Source organism: Ranitomeya variabilis, chromosome 1 (assembly GCF_051348905.1).
Source record: "Ranitomeya variabilis isolate aRanVar5 chromosome 1, aRanVar5.hap1, whole genome shotgun sequence".
Classification (NCBI taxonomy): domain Eukaryota; kingdom Metazoa; phylum Chordata; class Amphibia; order Anura; family Dendrobatidae; genus Ranitomeya; species Ranitomeya variabilis.
In genome coordinates this window covers 705,803,634-705,822,893 of record NC_135232.1, presented here as the reverse complement: position 1 = coordinate 705,822,893, position 19,260 = coordinate 705,803,634, and the positions used below count along the sequence as shown (strand labels likewise).

The 19,260-nt window shown below is 44.8% G+C and overlaps 1 protein-coding gene across 1 annotated transcript in view; it reads left to right on the top strand.

Moving 5' to 3' along the window:
* Nucleotides 1–19,260, top strand: part of LOC143777948 (cholesterol 24-hydroxylase-like) — a 39,466-nt gene that overhangs the window by 12,314 nt on the left and 7,892 nt on the right. The window contains exons 2-10 of the mRNA XM_077267348.1: nucleotides 241–318; nucleotides 731–812; nucleotides 3,312–3,382; nucleotides 5,082–5,168; nucleotides 8,066–8,204; nucleotides 8,504–8,614; nucleotides 15,279–15,435; nucleotides 16,481–16,543; nucleotides 16,864–16,936. Of these exons, the coding sequence (XP_077123463.1) occupies nucleotides 241–318; nucleotides 731–812; nucleotides 3,312–3,382; nucleotides 5,082–5,168; nucleotides 8,066–8,204; nucleotides 8,504–8,614; nucleotides 15,279–15,435; nucleotides 16,481–16,543; nucleotides 16,864–16,936 (861 nt within the window). The remainder of the gene's footprint in view (nucleotides 1–240; nucleotides 319–730; nucleotides 813–3,311; nucleotides 3,383–5,081; nucleotides 5,169–8,065; nucleotides 8,205–8,503; nucleotides 8,615–15,278; nucleotides 15,436–16,480; nucleotides 16,544–16,863; nucleotides 16,937–19,260) is intronic.

Below are 19,260 nucleotides of genomic sequence, written 5' to 3'. Positions count from 1 at the left end.
TGATGCACTGCAGATCTGACTGTCAGTCCAAGTGTGGGGGCATGGTTACAGCCGCCACTCACAGTGCTACACTGGCCGCCTCTATGACTGACAGCACGTATCGCTAGTAACTTGCAGGGTTATAGAGTTAATAACCTAACCCTATATCTGACATGACAGGTTCCCATTAATTGTGGAAAAACCCAGCTATATACAGAATATTCATCATGTAAGTATGACACAATTACTTTGTAATTGCAGCTTTTTCTTTGGACATTCGAACAAAATATTGAACGTAATGAAGAAGAACCAACTGGTGCATGACTTGTTTTTGGATTGGTGAGTGGAGATTTCTTTTACTATACTGGTGATAGTGAAGACAATCGGGTGAGCAGTGATGGACGCTTTATGTGGCGCTTTAGGTGGTGTGGCCTCTTTGCGTAGGAGGTGGGAACTAATTTTGCGACCATATAAATATTGTGGCTACGATTCACTAAGACTGGCATTCTTAATGAAAGATACGCTGGAGTAAGATGCGCCAAATTTTTATGCGTTTGCCAAGTAATGCACCCATTAATAACTTTAGCGCATCTTTCAGCAGCAAAAACATCTCTGCAATCAGGGACTGGAGCACACAGGGCCCTCACCTACCATATGCATTTAGAGAGCCCCTTAGACAGTGACCATAAGGTATCAGACCTGGACCTGGTGACAGATCCTCTATAAAACACTGATTTTTGTTCACTTCCAGGGTTGAGACTTACGGCCCGGTAATACGAATCAATAGTTTACACACAGTAACAATTTTGACAGTGAGTCCAGAATCAGTAAAGGTAAGAAACTCACAAGCTAAATAGAATTTTGCTTTATAAATCAATCTGACTGTTGTAGTGCAGTGGGGTTATGCAGTGCAACAGATAGGCAGGGACCACAGAAAGTTCAACATAAATGGTGTCTTTATTTTTAGAACTAACACATAGGAGTGATGTCCTCCGGATCGCAGACGGATTTCCATAAACACAGTCCAGAACTCAAACCCCGTTGCTGTGGACAATGGCACCGCCGTGTCTTTTGGGTGCCTCGGCTGCCTTGAAGTCCCTGGCTCTGAGTTAGCTCCACACAGACCCGGGATGCACAGAGCCTCCTGCTCTGCAACTTGCAAACTCCAACACTGACACACACAAGATAAAACTGACAGATTTAAATGGAATCGTGACAATAGAACAATTTCCAAAACCCGGAGTGGAGAGAGGGATTTGCCCCACTACCAAACTTGCAAATCCCTCTAAAAGTAAAAGCCCTTAACGAGTTTTCATAAAAATCTGATTGAGTCACTACTTGGACCCAATCCATTCTTTCTTTTATTTTTTTCTTGTGACTCACAGGTGTCCTGCTGTGAACACAAGGCACTCCAGCGGGTTTAAGAGGACTCCGTCTGCATCCTGGGGGACAGATATCGACCCTCGCATATGATCCCCCTCACTGCCTCACTCTGTTCTGTCCATATAAGAGACAATATTAATCTTGTGGATATTTGTATTTTACTGGATTACTTTAAAAATCTTCTCCTGGCTTCCCTTCATATACCATATAAGGCCTCATTCACACATCCGTGTCTCGAGTACGTGTGGTGACAGTTTTTACACGTACTGGAGACACTGACGCATGTAGACCCATTCAGATGAATGGGTCTGTGCACATATCTGTGTTTTTTTCACGGACCGTGTGTCCAACTGACCCACACGTAGCTGCACGGATCACACGGACCCATTCAAGTCAGTGGATCCATGTAAACATGTACCGCACACGGATGCCGTCCGTGTGATGCATCAGTATCATACGGACGGCTGCTGGGGAAGAAGCGCTGCAGTAAGCGCTGTTCCCCGGTGGCTGGTGCTGAAGCCGTCTCTCATCATTCTCCCCTGCTCTGCCAACAGAAAAGGATTTTATTCTGGCTGTGTCTTTATTTAACATGTAACTATAGGGTTAATAATGGATATCTGTCTTATAGACACCTCTCCATTACTAAGCCGTGGGCTTCATGTCACCTGTCATTATAGAGATGACATCAACCCACAAATATCAAGCCCACTTGCCACTAATGCAGGGCAAGTGGGAAGAGCCGGGCAAAGCGCCAGAATTGGTGCATCTAATAGATGTGCCTTTTCTGGGCAGCTGTGGGCTGCTGTTTTTACGCTGGGGGGGCAATATCCATGGCCCCTTACCAGCCTGAGAATAGCAGCCCCCAGCTGTGAGCTTTAGCAAGCCTGGTTGTCAAAAATGGTGGGACCCCATGCCGTTTTTTTAAATTATTTATTTAAATAATTAAAAAAACTGTGTGGGGATCCCTCTATTCTTGATAACCTTGCAGAAGCTGACAGCTGAGGGTTGCAGCCCCCCGCTGTGAGTTTTGTCTGGTTGGTTCAAGAAAATAGGGGGTAAACCCACGTCGGGTTTTTCATTCATTTATTTAGCTAGATCGCAGGCGGCGTCTGTGGAATTCCCCATCATCAGCTCCCGCTGTCACTATTATTAGTGGCAGCAGGTGTCGCATGATGGGGGTAAGAGTCCCAAAAGCCCCCACCTGCTGTCATATTTCAGACATCATTCTCCTCTGCTTACGCCGATCGCCGGCAGAGCAAGGGAGAATGATGAGAGCTGGCTTCAGCACCAGCTGCCAAGAAATAGCGCTTACTGTAGCGCTTCTTCCCCGGCAGCTGTTCGTGTGGTACTGATGCGGCAGATGGGTGGCACATGGTTGCCACACGTGTGCCGCACATAGTACACACACGGACACGGGTATCTCTGGTACCGTTTTTTCCGGTACTGGAAATATCAGGATGTGTGAAACCGGCCTAAAGCCCAGTATTACTGCCATAATGTGCACAAACAACCATTCTATATACAACCCCAGCCCAGGAGGAGTGGTGTCCTGTGCAGTGACGGATCGCACTTCTCTGATGGAGGAGCCTGGGTTTGGTGATTCCAGGAGGACGTTACCCCCTCACTGCATTGTGCCCCCCCTGTACAGATGGTGGAGGAGGATAATGCTATGGGATGTTATCAGGGGGCGTCCTCGGTTCCTTAATTCCTTTGAAAGGCGATCTTAATACTTCAGCACAAGATGTTGTGGACAATTGTAGCTTTCTTCTTTCTGGGAACAGTTTGGGGAAGACTATTATCTGTTCTCCATGACTGTGCCCCGTGCACAATCTCCATACATACATGGAGGGGGAGTTTGGTGGAAGAATAGGGTGGATGTTGGTCATTTTGAGAAAGGAGATTCTGTATTCTGTACTTCTGTACTGATACTGTACATTTATATATTGTAGGAAGTTTTAATGTCTCCAAAATATCTGAGGGATTGGTATTACGATCGTCTATTTAGTCTGTTTGGAGAGCGGTAAGTACAAGATGCAGTATATGCAGAAAAGCATTAAGTCACACATCTTAGTTAATAAATTCAGTTTTTTCCTTCAGCCTCATTGCCCCCAGGGTAAAAAATCTGTCCCCTCGAACCCACTATATAAAATCCGGCCACCGGCACCCGCAGTGTATAACATTCGGCCCCTCGCCCCAGTGTATAACATGTGGCCCCTCGCCACCAGTTTATAACATCCGGCCCCCTCGCCCCCAGTGTATAACATCCGGTTCCTCACCCCCAGTATATAACATCTGGCCACCCGCGCCCCCAGTGTATAACATTCTGGTCTTCGCCACCCCAGTGTATAATATCTAGCCCCCAGCCCCACGCCCGCAGTGTATAGCATCTGTCCCCTCACCTCCAGTTTATAACATCCGTCCTCTCGCCCCAGTGTACAATGTCTGGCCTCCAGTGTGTGACATCCATGCCCTCGCTCCCAGTATATAGCATCGGGCCCCTTCCCCCTAGTGTATAACATCTGACCCCTTGGCCCCAGTGTATAACCTCCAGTCCCATTGCCCCAGCGTATGACCTCCATCCCCTTGTCCCAAATGTATAGCCTCCAGCGTCATTGCCACCAATGCATAACCTCTGGTTCCATTGCCCCCAGTGTATAACCTCTGGTCCCATTGCCCCCAGTGTATAACCTCCAGCCTCATTGCCCCCAGTGTATAACATGCAGCCCCCCTGTCATGCCGTCTGCCTTTACTAACAAGTGACAGACTGGCCGGAGGTCCAGAGCTCACTGATACCAGCGCGGTCCTGTAATAGGAGCCACCGGGGTAACAAGTCCATTCATGACATTTCTTTCCTCCAAAATCTTCCTCCATCACCTGTGAGTGATATTATTGAGAAGTAGAAGGATCCGCAGCAACTCAGTCATGAAGTGGAGACCCCTTTGGCAGAGCTGTTTTTTAGTTTGTTTGGTTTTTTTTTTAATCGTTTTGTTGAAGATTTTTTTTAAAAAAAAACATCATTCCACAGATCTAAATGTGCATAATACATTAAATCACAGAATCACTTACAGATAACTCTATAGCAGTGAACTCAGGAGTAAAGAATGTGCATAGCAGACATAATAAAAGAACAGATACTTAAAACATGCCATAACATTAGAGTACTCATGAGCCAGGTAAATAACACATAAACAGGACACGTCACTTGCTCAAACAAATGAGTTAAATAGTTTATAAAAATCTCTGATTCTGCCATTTTTTTCCATTTTGCGCTGTGTCGCTTCTTGCAGCAAAATTCACTTTTGGAATATGTGAAATCTCTTGTAGACCAACTGGGCGTTTCTTCAGAGTCTTCTCTGGGGTACGCACTTTCACCCCTCACTCTTTTTGCTGACACGTAGGTCATGCGTTCCATGGAGACAGGTTGGTGTAGGGTCATTGAAGACAACGGGATAAACTCCTAGACCTGCAAAGATTGCTGTGGGATACTTACCAACAAAACAAAATTTAGGCCTTGTCTCCAACACAAGAATGCCTCCAAAATGGCAGAAACCTTGTTTCTGATTAGTGGAGATGATTGTGTAGGAAGCAATTAAAAGACTGGAGCAGCTTGGCGTCACTGCAGTTTTTAGCAGTTGCCTTGAAGCAGCACCGCCGCTATGTGTGAATACGGCCAAAAGGGGAAATTCCAGTACATCAGTGCATTCTCTTCTATGTTATAGATTTATGGGAAAAGGCCTATTAAGTAATCGGAATCATGAACAATGGCACAAACAAAGGAGGATTATGGACCCAGCATTCAGTAGAACGTAAGTAATAATAATAATTCAGAAGTAATAATAGTAGGTAGATAAAAAGGATAGATACTGTATATAGATGGAAAAGTAGATGATAGACAGATGCAGTCTCAGAATTACTCATCCTCATAAGAGCACACATACATCTCAAGCGAATACCTGATGCAACTAATAGTGTTGTATTACATCAGGTGTACTTCAGATAAAACAAATTAAATACCTGGACTGGCTGAGGGGTTGGAGATATTTAATTGCATTTATTAATACCGTCGGTCTTAAGCTAAGAAATTGTTCCAAATATTTAGAAGAGATCATTACCTTGTACAAAGAAGGAAAAGGTACAAAAAAAGATACGAAGACAATGGCTGTTCCTAGGGATACAGCTGGAAGCAGAGATCATATAGGAACACTGGCTGCACTACCAAGACATGGCAAAAATATGAAGCGATCACTGGCTAGCACCAGATTCCTGAGGAAACAGATAGTCAAAGAACCTCACATGATTACAAAAGTCCTGCAGGAAGATTTGGTGACAGAAGCACTGAGATTTTAGTTTGCACAGTAAAGCGCACACCAAATATTGAAGGTCTCCATGTCGTACACTATGATGTCCACCTCTACTATCCCAAAAGCACAAGAAAGTTGGCTCCAGTATGCTGAAACTCATAGAAATAGCCACAGGACTTAGCGATTCTGTTCTGTGCAGCAATAAAGTGGAATTTTTTGAGACATTGGACCAGTGGCATGTTTGGGGGAGCAAGAATGAAGCATTTGCTGAAAAGAACACCCTGCGTACAGTGAAGCATTGTAGTGTCTCGGTGATGCCCACGTTGAAATATTGTGATGGCTCAGTGATGTCTACAGTGAATCATGGTGGAGGATCTGTTATGTCTACAGTGAAGCATGGTAGTGTCTCAGTGATGCTTATGTAGCGCCCCCACTGCCGCAGGGCCGAGGGGTACCCGGTACCGGGCCTCGGAGTCTCTGCTCTGGGGTTGTCACGGTGGCTAGGCCCGGTCCGTGACCCTGCTGAGGAGGGGGCGTACAGTAAATGATAGATGTGGATAGTGGTGGTGGTGCGGTGCGGTAAATAACGAGGACACCAGATTGCAGTCTCTTTACCTCTTTACTGAAGGTCTCTGGGTCCTCAGTCTGGAACAAGGTTCACCAGGCTGCGCAAGTCCGGCCGGTCCGATGACACCTCCAGAGTTCTCTTTGCAGGTGGAAATCTGTGCCTTCCTGCTAGCGCTATGTGTTGTGGTCCTCCCCTGCTGTGCTTACGGGATAGTCCCCACAACTGTTGTGTCTGTTTCTCGTGTTCCCTCACAACTCGTTCGGATGATGTTCTTCTCCTCCGTCCCTCCCGATGTTATGGTTGGGACGGCACCCGTATGACGAGTAGGCTCGGAGCTCTTCCGGAACCCTAGAGTCGCCCCTCTCCTAGTGTGCCCCCCATGTCTTCATAGGTGATTTAGGCGAGACAGCCCGCCTGTGACTGACTGTCCTGCTGTTGGTTTGAAGTATTGCCTGAAGCTGAATATAGTAATACTTCCTCGGCGTTCCGGCCGCCGGTTGTGCGCCTCAGTAGGATGTTGCCTCGGTCTTACAGCACGACTCCTACTGGTATTCTCCTTCTTGCTTTGATCTCGTTTCTCACTCAGCACAATATATCTCGCTTCTGATCCTTTCTTAGGGCACCGCCGCTATGCTGAGCAGGCACGGTCCCGTGACATTCTCTCTTGTTGCCAGGCCTCTGTCAGGGTCCCAAACCTGACAGGGGCCCTACCGAATCTTCCCCTACAACACCCTCTGCCACCAGGTGTTGTCTGGTTCCAACCCAGCCAGCTTTCTGTCTAACTTCCTGCCTGACCCCCAGTTTTACCAGTATGTGAGGAGTGGCCTAATGAATAGTACCCTTAGCTCCCCCTGGAGGCCCGACTGTGAAATGTATTGGTGTCTGTGATACCTGGTCAGATGAACTCCTTCAGTGCCATCAGACGTACCATAGCCCCTCTTAGCGGCGGAGCCACAGTACTGCAACGACCAGGACTCTGGGGCGCTGCACTTACAGTGAAGCATGGTTGTGGCTCGGTAAAGCCTAAGGGAAAGCATGATGGAGGATGTATGATGCATATGGTAAAGTATGGTGGTGGCTAGATGATGCCTACAGTGAAGCATGGAATAGGCTTGGTGACGCCTACAGTGAAGCATGGCAAGGGCTTGGTGATGACTTGGGGCTGCTTTTCTTCCTCGGGCACCTGCAGCTGTGGAGGACAAGATGAATTCAATTAAGTCAGGAAATCCTTGGAGAAAACATCATGCTTTCTGTGAGGAAGCTAAAGCATGAGCGTCATTGGATCTTCTCACAGGACATTGATCTCAGTTATACCAGATAATTCACCAAGCTTTGGTTTCAAAAGTAGTCCTGGAAGATTCTGCAGTAGTCATCACAGTCACCTGACTTGAGCCAAATAGAAAATCTTTGGTGTGATGTGAATAAGTATCAGCAAACCCAAGAACATTAGTGATCCAGGGGTCCTTGTCCACAGGAAAGCTGCCAGAAGCTGGTTTCTGGCATTTTATCATGTTTGCAGCAGGTCATAACAGCTAGAGAGGCTCTATTAAAGACTAAAGATGCTTGTCATGAAGGGAGTGAATAATTGCTGAGACTGCAGTAGTCAGTAAAGCTGGCACTTTGCGCTGAAATTGAACAAACCATTAGTTGTGTTGAAAGATTTGCATTGTTGTTGTTTCATTGTTTGTCAATTTTGCTAATAAATCAAATTTGACTACAACTGTAAATACATCACGGGTAAAAATACATCAAGGTAAAATTATTCTAAATGGTGTATAATAATTGTTTTACATTGAATAATAAATGATAGTTTACATTTTTTTGGCTTTTCAAGATACTTGATTGGATTAATGGGAACTTTTAATGAGAAAGCAGAGGAGATGATGGGCAAACTGCAAGAAAAAGCGGATGGAAAATGCCATGTTGCAATGCACACTTTGCTGAGTAGAACTACCTTGGATGTGATTTCAAAGGTAATCCAAGTAACTAATGACTTCACTTCTGCAACCTCAGGTTTCAGATTACAGACCCCATGACTACTCTCACTATGGTGATGCCCTTAATGAAAAACAATGCTATTGGAACACAATCCCAGAAGGTTCAGATGCAAACCCATTACCTAAGCATGTTTTGGGTTCACGAAAAAAGGCATCTTCCACATCCCCAACCATAACCAAACTATGAGTTATACTCTGGTCTTAGAGCCTAAAGGGGATGTTACCCCTATGGGTGGAAATTGGAGTGAAACATAACAAGTCTTTCTCTTGACTAGGTTGCGTTTGGGATGGAGATGAACTCCTTGGAGAATGATGAAACACCATTTCCGCGTGCCATATCGTTGGTACTGAGGGCTCTGGTTGAGATGTTTGATCCCTTTATCAGGGTATATATTTTTAGGTTATTATTTTTTATTGACTTATTCCTGTTAGAAATGAAAACAAATTTTCCACCCTATTACGTTTTATATATTGTAGCCAATAGGGGGCAGTATTCTAAAATTTAATGCACTTTAATATAGAGAAAATATACAGAAAGGAAGATGTCAAGCCAATCTGATGTAGATAATGACAAAAAACAAAGTTCCTTGTCATGCTTCATCCCTCAGGCCCTGTAGTAGACGGCACAATTTATCAGATTTCTTTTTATTATTCCTTCATAGGGGTTGTATTAAGTACTATACTGATACCTGAGGGTCTGAAAGCTGTGACATTTTTGTGACTCACTATTGAAACTAGCTGACACTTCTCTCATATACTGCACAAAGAGAAGATGAGATCATGCTCTTCAATCATTTTGTAGCAAACCCAAAAAAGCATTTAACAGTTTTGTACAGTGTAACTGTAAATTCAACTTTGGTATGAGATGAAACACTTATTACAAGCAACATCTTTGTGCTTATACTACGGATTTCTGCAAAGTTTGTTGATTTATTGTGACTCATCAATGATGATGCACTGAAGTCATTTTATCTAGTCTTATTTGGACCTTAGAGCAGGGAACAGTGACATACAGCTTCAATTTCTCTCTGGAGGACCCAAAATGTCAATGCATGACACAGGCAGCAACATTATTGTGTGTGTAATGTAATGCTTTATTTCTCCTGTGGAGATGCTGCAGGGAAATTAAACTCTTGTTGCTGGGTTCAACTACAAATTGCTCTGATTGCTGATGTAGGAGAATAGAGCACAGGGGATAAAAATCAGCAATGCCGTGCAGCTTCCAGGCTCAAACAAAACCCTGCAGAACTGATCCAGAGGAGAGAAGTTGCAGAAAGGACGGAATTAGGCAGTGCTCTGAGTCAGGTAACAGTGACAAAGACAGCCTTGGATACAAAAGGCCAGCGTGCTAAAACAGAAGAGGATTGAGCGCCAAGGGAAATTAAAGTTGGTTCTGCTGCAGCTCCAGCATCCGCGACAGTTTACTGCAGCTGTGTGTACCAGCAAAGCCCAGACAACGACGGTCAAGCACTGAAGACCAGAGCTACACCAGTCAAGGTCCAGACTTCACCCATTGATGGTCAAGCACTGAAGACTCAATTGATGCCGGTCAAGGCTCCTGACCTGAATGACGCCGATCAACAGCTGAGGACCAACCCCCATCGATATGTACCAAGGAGACACTTGTCGGTGATCAAGTACCAAAGAAGCCCTGAGGATACCTGACCAGAGACCGGAGTCTGGGCCGGAGTCTGGGCCGGTGATCGGAGGACACGTGTTGGACGGGCCGATACATGCAGCAGAGACTTATGGTACTGGGCGTGGGCAGAGGGAGGGCTGCGGAGCAGATGGGGTTCGGCTGAGACTAGAACGGCCCAGAGAGAACTGATGACTTTGTTAGGAAAACGTGCGGGATAGTGAGACGGAGCAGCGGCAGCGGCCCTTGTCATGCCCAGTAAGCCATGGAAGTTCTTAGAGACTGTTCCTGGCAAGTACAGAGTTTAGCCCCTCCCAACTAGAATTATATTGAACCTCAAAGAGTACCGTATTTTTCTGACTATAAGACGCACCGGGCCATAAGATGCACCCCAAATTTGGGGTGAAAATTGCATAAAAAAATATTTCTTTATAAGATGGGGGTCTGTCTTATTGTCCGAATTTACAGTATCTTACCTGAGGGCTGGTGGTGGCAGAGCAGGGTCACAGGAGGCATGGTGTCAGCAGAGGTAGGGTGATGCGGTATGGCGTGCACCTGAGCAGGGTCCCTTCCTGCTTAGGTGGGCGACGCCACGGCCTGGTGTCCATGGGGGGTTGCAGCAGTGGTGTGGCAACGGCAGAGGTGCGGGGATAATGAGTGGTATGGCGTGAGCAGGGTCCCTTCCACAGGTGAGGTGACGCAGGGGCCCGGTATCCAATGTGAGCAGCAGAGCCGGGTTAATTACCAGTTTATCGGTGGCGGCGGCCATCTTCCCGAGGCCGCACGTGCGCAGATTGAGTGATCTGCTTCCCGGGGCTTCAGGAAAATGGCCGCGGGAGGCCGCGCGTGCTCAGATGGAGATCGTGGCGGACATTTTCCTGAAGCCAAGATCTAAATATGCGAACTTGGCTTCAGGAAAATGGCCACCGCGATCTCCATCTGCGCACGCGCTGCATCCCGCGGCCATTTTCCTGAAGCCCCGGGAAGCAGAGCACTCCATCTGCACACGCGCGGCCTCAGGAAGATGGCCGCCGCCACCGATAAACCGGTGATCAACCCGGCTCTGCTGCTCACATTGCATTCCGGGCCGCTGCGTCACCTCACCTGTGGAAGGGACCCTGCACACGCCATACCGCACCTCTGCCGCCGCACCTCTGCCGCCGCCACCACGCCACTGCAGGTAAGCCTGCATTACGACTATTAGACGCACCCCCTATTTCCCCCCTTTTTTGGGGGGGAAAAAGTGCGTATTGTAGTCCGAAAAATACGGTATATACCATGCCTAGATCCATGGCACCTCCAAACATTACATAAATCAAAAAAATAGATGGGAAGCTATATGCCATAAAATTACATGAAACTTTTTATTGATACAATATTAAAAGATTAAACGTAAAACCAGTTAGTATGGGGACAGCGATATGCAAAAAAAAAAAAAAACGCCTAAAAAAGGTACACAAATTACAGATGAATCGTCACCTTTAAGAATGGAGCTGTTATTCGAATTAAAGTGAAGATTAAGTATTTATAAATTTGTGGAGCAATGAAGCTTCCAAAAATCTTTTTTTACATATCATACATAGTATAGTAGTCAAAATATAACAAGCCCCATAACAGTGTTTGCAACATTCTTATATACAGTATATTCCATTGTCAATCCATATAATAGTAACTGCCTCCACGTGATTCAGCCACAAAAGAAGTATGAAAAAGTTTTCAATTAGTGCCTAATTATGATCTATGCAGCAAAAAAATCCATAAGGGGGCATGATAGTAAGGAACAGGGATGTGAAACCTTAAGGATGGAAGTAAAGATAATAAGTACTGTACCTTTAAATTACTGTGGCACCCCTGACGCGCCTTTCGCATTTAAGCTTTTTCCAAGCACACTCCCTTGGATATTATATGGATTGACAATGGAATATATATAAGGATATTGCAAACACTGTTATGGGGCTTGTTATATTTTGACTACTTTACTATGTATGATATATAAGAAAGATTTTTGGAAGCTTCATTGCTCCACAAATTTATAAATACTTAATCTTCACTTTAATTCTAATAACAGCTCCATTCTTAAAGGTGATGATTCACCTGTAATTTGTGTAACTTTTTTTGGCGTTTTTTTTTTGCATATTGCTGTCCCCATACTAACTGGTTTTACATTTAATCTTTTAATATTGTATCAATAAAAAGTTTCGTGTAATTTTATGGCATATAGCTTCCCGTCTATTTTTTTAATTTATAGAATTAGATTGGATTGTAGACCCCGAGTTTATCCTGATATTCCCTGTGATGGTGGGATATGGTATGTGGATATCATTTTAGTTGCATTAATATTTTACTGATGTTCATGGTGTTCTCTTGTAGGATGAGTTATTTGCTAATTGATGAATGGCTGTGGTTGCCATCTGATATCAGCCCCCACATTACTGTATTGTTGTCTTCTCACAGGGTCAGTGAATAATCATGTTTGCTAATATGCTAATGACATATTGACCTAGCTTGTTAAAACAATGAGCCCCTGTGACCTCCCCCCTCCTGAACTGTGAATGAGGAGGGGGACTTTTAAAATATCAGGGAGGTGAGACACAGATCAGTCCTGTGTGGAACTATGATGTGTTTACAGCACCTCAGAGAGAAAGAAGAGTATATGGACTGTTATCCTCTGTCTGCTGGATTGTTGGACTCTCATCTCCCAGGACTTTTATCCTGTTACTGAATTGCATTCGTGTTCTGGACTATCTTATCCTTTGTGTGGTGGATTGTATATGGACCGTTCGTATTTTTGCCTAAATTAAAGGTCTTGGAATTGTTCACTATTCTCTTGCTCTGTTGATTGTGTGATACCGGAGAAGGACCCCGTGACATTCCCCATTGTACATCAACCAACTTATTCCTGTTTATATAAATGTTTTGCCATTGATTCTGTGAATACTGTCTCTGTATGATCAGCCTCTAATAACAATCTTTTATTCATATTATTCTTTTAAGCAAATAGAAGTAGATTGTTGTTCCGCCTGGTGTCTCCGCTGTTGCATATAGTTCACCTGCTTACACTGGGGCTCTCAGTAATCAAATTATTTTCTGGGAAGCTCCAGAAAATAGTTCTCCTTGATAACACTGTGCAACAAATTTCAGGGAAGTTCTTGTCTCCTGAAAATTTTTTATTGTATCTTATAGATTTTGATATGCTAAACACGAATATGTGCTCCAAAAGTCTGTATCACGTAAGGATTTTAAGAAACAACAGTTTATAGTCTACATTATGACGTCTGAGACACTACATACATGTGCATCAACAGGGCCGCCATCAGGGCATTACCACCCTTACCTGTGTAAGGGGCCTGTGAGCAGAGACATGGAGGGAGGGCCCGGACTGACTGAGACAAGCAGGCAGTAGGTCTCACACACTTCAGGCCCCACCTCTTTTCCTCCTGATAACCGGGCCCCGGGTGGCACTTTCCTGCTGGTCTGGAGGCATTAGAGCTGACTGCATCGCTCCTGTCTGAGCTCGCCATGCACAAGGTGCTGGGCACTAGCTCTGTGCAGAGCTCAGTACTGGCTCTGCCTCTATCTTCTCACCCTCCACCAACTCCTGAAAATGACAGCAGCAGTGACCAGAGCTAAGAGATTGGAGCCAGAAAAGGTCAGCAATTCTGTGATGCTGCCTCTTACTGGCTCCAGAACTAGGGCTTCCCACTGGGCTGCAGGAGGGACCCCCGGGCCCCACTGTTCTTGTGGGAACGAGCTGTTAGCACTACACTACACTGCCCCTTTAGTACTGGTTTGGAAACTGCTGTGTAGGAGGTCTCCTTGTACTCACATCACCTGCTGCAGTCGGGAAAGGGGGAGGGGGTGACCAAGTGTCTGCACTGGAAGAGGAAGCAGCCATCATAGTCTTCTGCCATGCTGGGGGCTCGTCCTATTAACTTCTGCCCTGGCTGTATGCTGTCCTGGGATGATGGGGCAGGTGGTGAATGACCTGCGGCAGCATTGGTAAGTATACGATGTCAGTAGCAAAAGCAATTGTTCAAAAGTGTTTTGCAGACGACTTTCGTTTATTATTGTGTTGCAAAGGTTTTGTCCCTCAGACAATTTTGAGTGTTACTGATAGATTTTTTCATGCTGATTTCAGAAATGACTTCAGATTTTTCCTATCACATAAGGTTTTTGAGAAATGATACGAAACATTATAATATTCTGTTATAATTCTAAAAATATGGATTATAAACGAAAGTCGTCTGCAAAACACTTTTGAACAACTGCTTTTGCTACTGACAATGATGCGCATGTATGTAGTGTCTCAGACATCATAATGTAAACTATAAACTGTTGTTTCTTAACCCATTACTGCGCGCTGATGGAATAGTACGTCAGCTGGCAGTATCCCCCACTTTGAGGTGGGCTCCGGCGGTGAGCCCACCTCAAAGCCGTGACATGTCGGCTGTTTTCAATAGGTGCGAGTGGAATCGCGATCCACCCACGCCTATTAAGTAGTAAAATGCCACTGTCAAACTCTGAGAGCGGGCATTTAAATGCAATTCCAGACGCCGGTCCAGAAATAAGCGTAGCGACAACCCCCGTCACGCAATCGGGTGTCATCGCTGCATTGCCATCACAACCAGAGGTCTCCTTGAGACCTCTATGGTTGTTGATGGCAGATTGCTATGAGCACCACTCTGTGGTTGGCGCTCATAGCAAGCCTTTAATTCTGCTGCATAGAGGCGATCTGAGCATCACCTCTGTGTAGCAGAGGTGACCGTGCTATGCTAGCTTCTAGTCTCTTATGGAGACTATTGAAGCATGCCAAAGGAAAAAAAATAAGTGTTTAAAAATATATTAAAAAAACCATAAAAGTTTAAATCAAAACCCTTTCGCCCCAATCAAAATTAAACAATTTAAAAAAAAATCAAACCTACACATATTTGGTATTGCCGCATTCAGAATTGCCCGATCTATCAATAAAAAAAAGAATTAACATGATCATTAAACGGCGTAACGATAAAAAAATCAAAATGCCAGAATTACTTTTTTTGGTTGCTGCGACATTGCATTAAAATGCAATAACGGGCAATCAAAAGAACGTATCAGCACAAATGTGGTATCATTAAAAATGTCAGCTCGTCCCGCAAAAAATAAGCCCTCACACGGCCATATTGATGGAAAAATAAAAAAGTCATGGTTCTGGAAAGAAGGGGAAAGAAAAATAGAAAAAAGCTCCGGTTATGAAGGGGTTAAAAACCTTACGTGATACACGTTGGAGCACATATTCATGCTCAGCATATCAAAATCTGTAAGATACAATAAAATTTTCTCAGGGGACAAGAACTTCCCTGAAATTTGTTGCACAGTGTAATTATTAAGCATAAAGCTCCTACTTCACAGCATTGATATACGGTATTTACTACTAGTTCTCATGGAAAAAGCGAACCTTCGTAAAAGAGGTCCAGCAAAGCGTCAGGTTGCTCCGGAAGACGGGGAAAGAATGCATTGAGAAGAGGAAAAAGGCGATTCAGGATGGAGAAGAGATTCCCATGGACATTCTTACACAGATACTCAAAGGAGCAGGTATTCTTCCTACAATCTGGAAAGGAGTACATACATTGTAATTCATCAGTAATTTAGTCCAGGATTATAAAACATTTAGGCTTTTTTTCCCAATGCTGCCACTCGTATCCAAAGGTTTTCCTTAGTATTGCAGCTTATTTAAATTTTAGTAAATAAAGCTAACTTAAATTTTGGAAAAAAACAAAAAGCATACCATCCAGACCGGCACTGCTCCTCTGTACTCAGCGATGTGGTATCGACATCGTCCGAGGCCGGCAATGCAGCGCAGCAGCATTCACATTTCGTCCAAGCAGGAGAAATAGTACCACACCAAAATGATCAGCGACCACAGATGTTGATGCCAGTAAACATGTGGATACATATTGCTGAGCACAGAAAAGCATGGAGCACGGAAGAGCTGCCTCGGTTCAGGAGGTAATTATCAATTTAAAAAAAAAAATGTTTCACCTCTCTCCATTACGTTCACATTTGTGTTGTTGTGTGTTGCGTCGGCGACGCATCGGCGACGCAACGCACAACGCATGCACAACGCATGCAAAACGCATTGTTCTTTGACGCATGCGTCCTTTTTTTGTATGAAAAAGGACGCACAAAAAATGCAACTTGCTGCGTCCTGTGCGCCCTGACGCATGCGCCCAAAAAGACGCATGTGTCAAAAAACGCTTCACAACGTATGTCCATGCGCCCCCATGTTAAATATAGAGGGCGCATGACGCATGCGGCGACGCTGCGGCACCGAACGCAAATGTGAATGTAGCCTGAGGAGTTGTCCACTAGCTGACAACTCCTTTACAGACATTGTCAGGTTTAGCAAACTATTGTCAAACATCTTGTTTGGGAATTCAGAGTAAGTCAAGTAGAGACACTCCATTCAAGACCTTAAGAAATGAGACATGGATGCTGGCCATAAATTATATGAACAGTTTCATAGAAACTATGTAATTCTTCATATCTCCTGCGGGGGCACTGCAGAGAATGGAGTTAATTGCTGCAAGGATCATCCACAGATCTCAGTGATTACTAATGCAATGTTTTCTTTTCACAGCTGTGGAAGGTTATTGTGATACAGAAGATTTAATGGATAATTTTGTTACATTCTTTATAGCAGGTAGGTAAAGCTTTTACTATTCGATGCCAACGAATCACAATGTGATCCTGTGGTCATGTGTCACTCATTTTCATCTGCCCATTCCCCTGAGTAACCCATAGACATAAATATAAATGTTTTTAGTCTTCAATCACATAAAACGTATCTCTGCATAGATGCTATAGACACAAAACGGTGAGAGATTTTGTTGATCGCATAGCTCCGTTTTACATTAAAAAAAAATTGCTGGAAAAGTATATCTACTCTGCAATGTAAAGTCATGTGCAGGAGATGTTTGCGTAATGGAAAATCTAATGTGGGTTTTGGTGGTTTTATCTTAGGACACGAAACAACAGCCAATCAGTTATCATTTACTGTGATGGAACTGGCACGGAGCCCAGAAATACTAGAAAAGTGAGTGATGTTTTTGGAGCGCCCCCACACCGCCGCAGGGCCTAGGGGTACCCGGAGCCGGGCCTCTGGGTCTCAGTCCTGGGGTTGTCACGGTGGCTGGACCCGGTCCGTGGCCCTGTCCGTCAGTGGGGGACGTCCGGTGCAATAAGTGATGATGATGGTGCAGTAACGGTGGTGTAGCGGTGCAGTTGTGGGGTGCAGGTCGCGGTAAATAACAAGGACACCAGGTTGCAGTCTCTTTACCTCTTTACTGGAGATCTCTCAGTCCGCAGTCCAGAATACGGTTCACCAGGCTGCGCAAGTCCGGTCGGTCCGATGGCACTTCCAGAGTTCTCCTCACAGGTGGAAATCAGTGCCCTCCTTCTTAGCGCTATGTGTTGTAGTCCTTCCCTGCTGTGCTCACGGAAAGTACCCCACAACTGTTGTGTCTGTTTCTTAAGTTCCCTCACAACTCGATTCACTGATGTTCTTCTCGTATTCCATCCCTCCCTGTTATTCAGGTTGGAACGGCACCCGTTTGTCAGGTAGGCCTGGAGTTCTTCCGGGACCCTAGAGACGCCCCTCTCCCGCAATTGCCCCCCAAGACTTCATAGGTGATATGTGGTAGACAGCCTGCCTTAAACTGACTGTCCTGCCGCTGTTTGGAGTATGGCTTGAAGCTGTATGCTATTCCACTCCCTCGGCGTTCCGGCCACCGGTAATGCGCCTCAGTAGGATGTTGCTCCGGTCCTACAGCATGACCCCTACTGGTATTCTCCTTTTTGCTTGATCTCGTTTCTCACTCAGCACAATCTATCTCGCTTCTAGTCCTTTCTTGGGCACCGCCGCTATGCTGAGCAGGCACGGTCCCGTTACGTTCTTTCCAATGCCAAGCCTCTGTCAGGATCCCACCCCTGACAGAGACCCTACTGTCTCTTCCTCCACAACACCCTCTGCCACAAGGTGTTGCTTCGTTCAATCCAGTCAGCTTTCTCTCTTAACTTCCTGCCTGACCCCCAGTTTACCCACTATGGTGGGGAGTGGCCTAATGAATAGCACCCTTAGCTCCCCCCGGAGGCCCTGCTGTGAAACATATTGGTGTCTGTGATACCTGGTCAGATGAACTCCTTCAGTGCCATCGAACGCACCATGGCTCCCCATAGTGGCGGATCCACAGTACTGCAACGACCAGAACTCTGGGGCGCTGCACTCCCCCCTGGTTAAACACAGTACTCCGGGACTGGGAAGAAAACAACAATACAGGTTAGCAAAAAGACATACAATTTTGTTGAGTGCAAAACAATAAGCATACTTGAACAAGCTTCCCTTTATGGGAGGTGAGGACACTTTAACGTTACAAACATAATTAAATATCATAGCAACAGGCTACAATTAACTCTCATTACCCAACCGGGTATTCTACTAGGTGCAAACATTATTGACCAATAATTTAACTTTGCCTTTAAGGATATACACTCTTAATCCGCTAAAGACCTTCCTATAATCACATTATAAGGTATTTTTAATTTGCATTCTCCTACTTTGAACCTGCAGGACCGCCTGTCCTAACGGCACCAGACCTACTGCCTCTCCTTTCTATTACAGGACCGCCCCGTTCAGCCAGGGCCTACTGCCTTTCGCTACTATACATGGTATAGACATAACATTCCTTTCAATTAGAGAACATTGAGCCAGCTCTATTTGGCTCCTATTAGGACTCACTTTCTAACCCCTACGGGTTCACTCTCTGTCCTTAGTAACGAACGAACTTTCTATGGGGACTCAGGGTTTACCTTCTATCCTCACCTTCATTACTACTTTCTTTACTTTCAACTAAGCAGAACTCTAAATCTACCCCTACGGGCTTTCTGCATCTTTCCTTTTAAAGAACATTATCTAGATTTCACACTTTAAACAAATTAAACACACATAACTTTTCTTCATGCAAAACAGTTACATTTCTTTCCAGAGCATCATCATCAGTATTTCTTCACATTTAACTAGTTAAAACACATACAACTTTTCTCGTTCAAACATTATCATTGCATTACTGTTCTAAAACAGTATCTTCTCATAAGTACACTGTTGGACATCCCCTTTAAAAGAGAATCAAGTCTTTCTGAGGTAGCTCGTCTTCTCAGCCTACCAGTCTTTGCTCAGCAAAGGTTCCAGAACGGTATCTTCGCAAAGAGTCTTTAAATAAAACTAGTAGGAAGCGCCTTTAATAAGGTGCAAACTATTTACAAGAAAGTTTGGATCATGCACTGTTCATGATTTCTCAGTTTGTAAAACTTGTGCAAAACTGTAGAAAGACAAACAATAAGGATCCCGGGTCAACTAAGGGA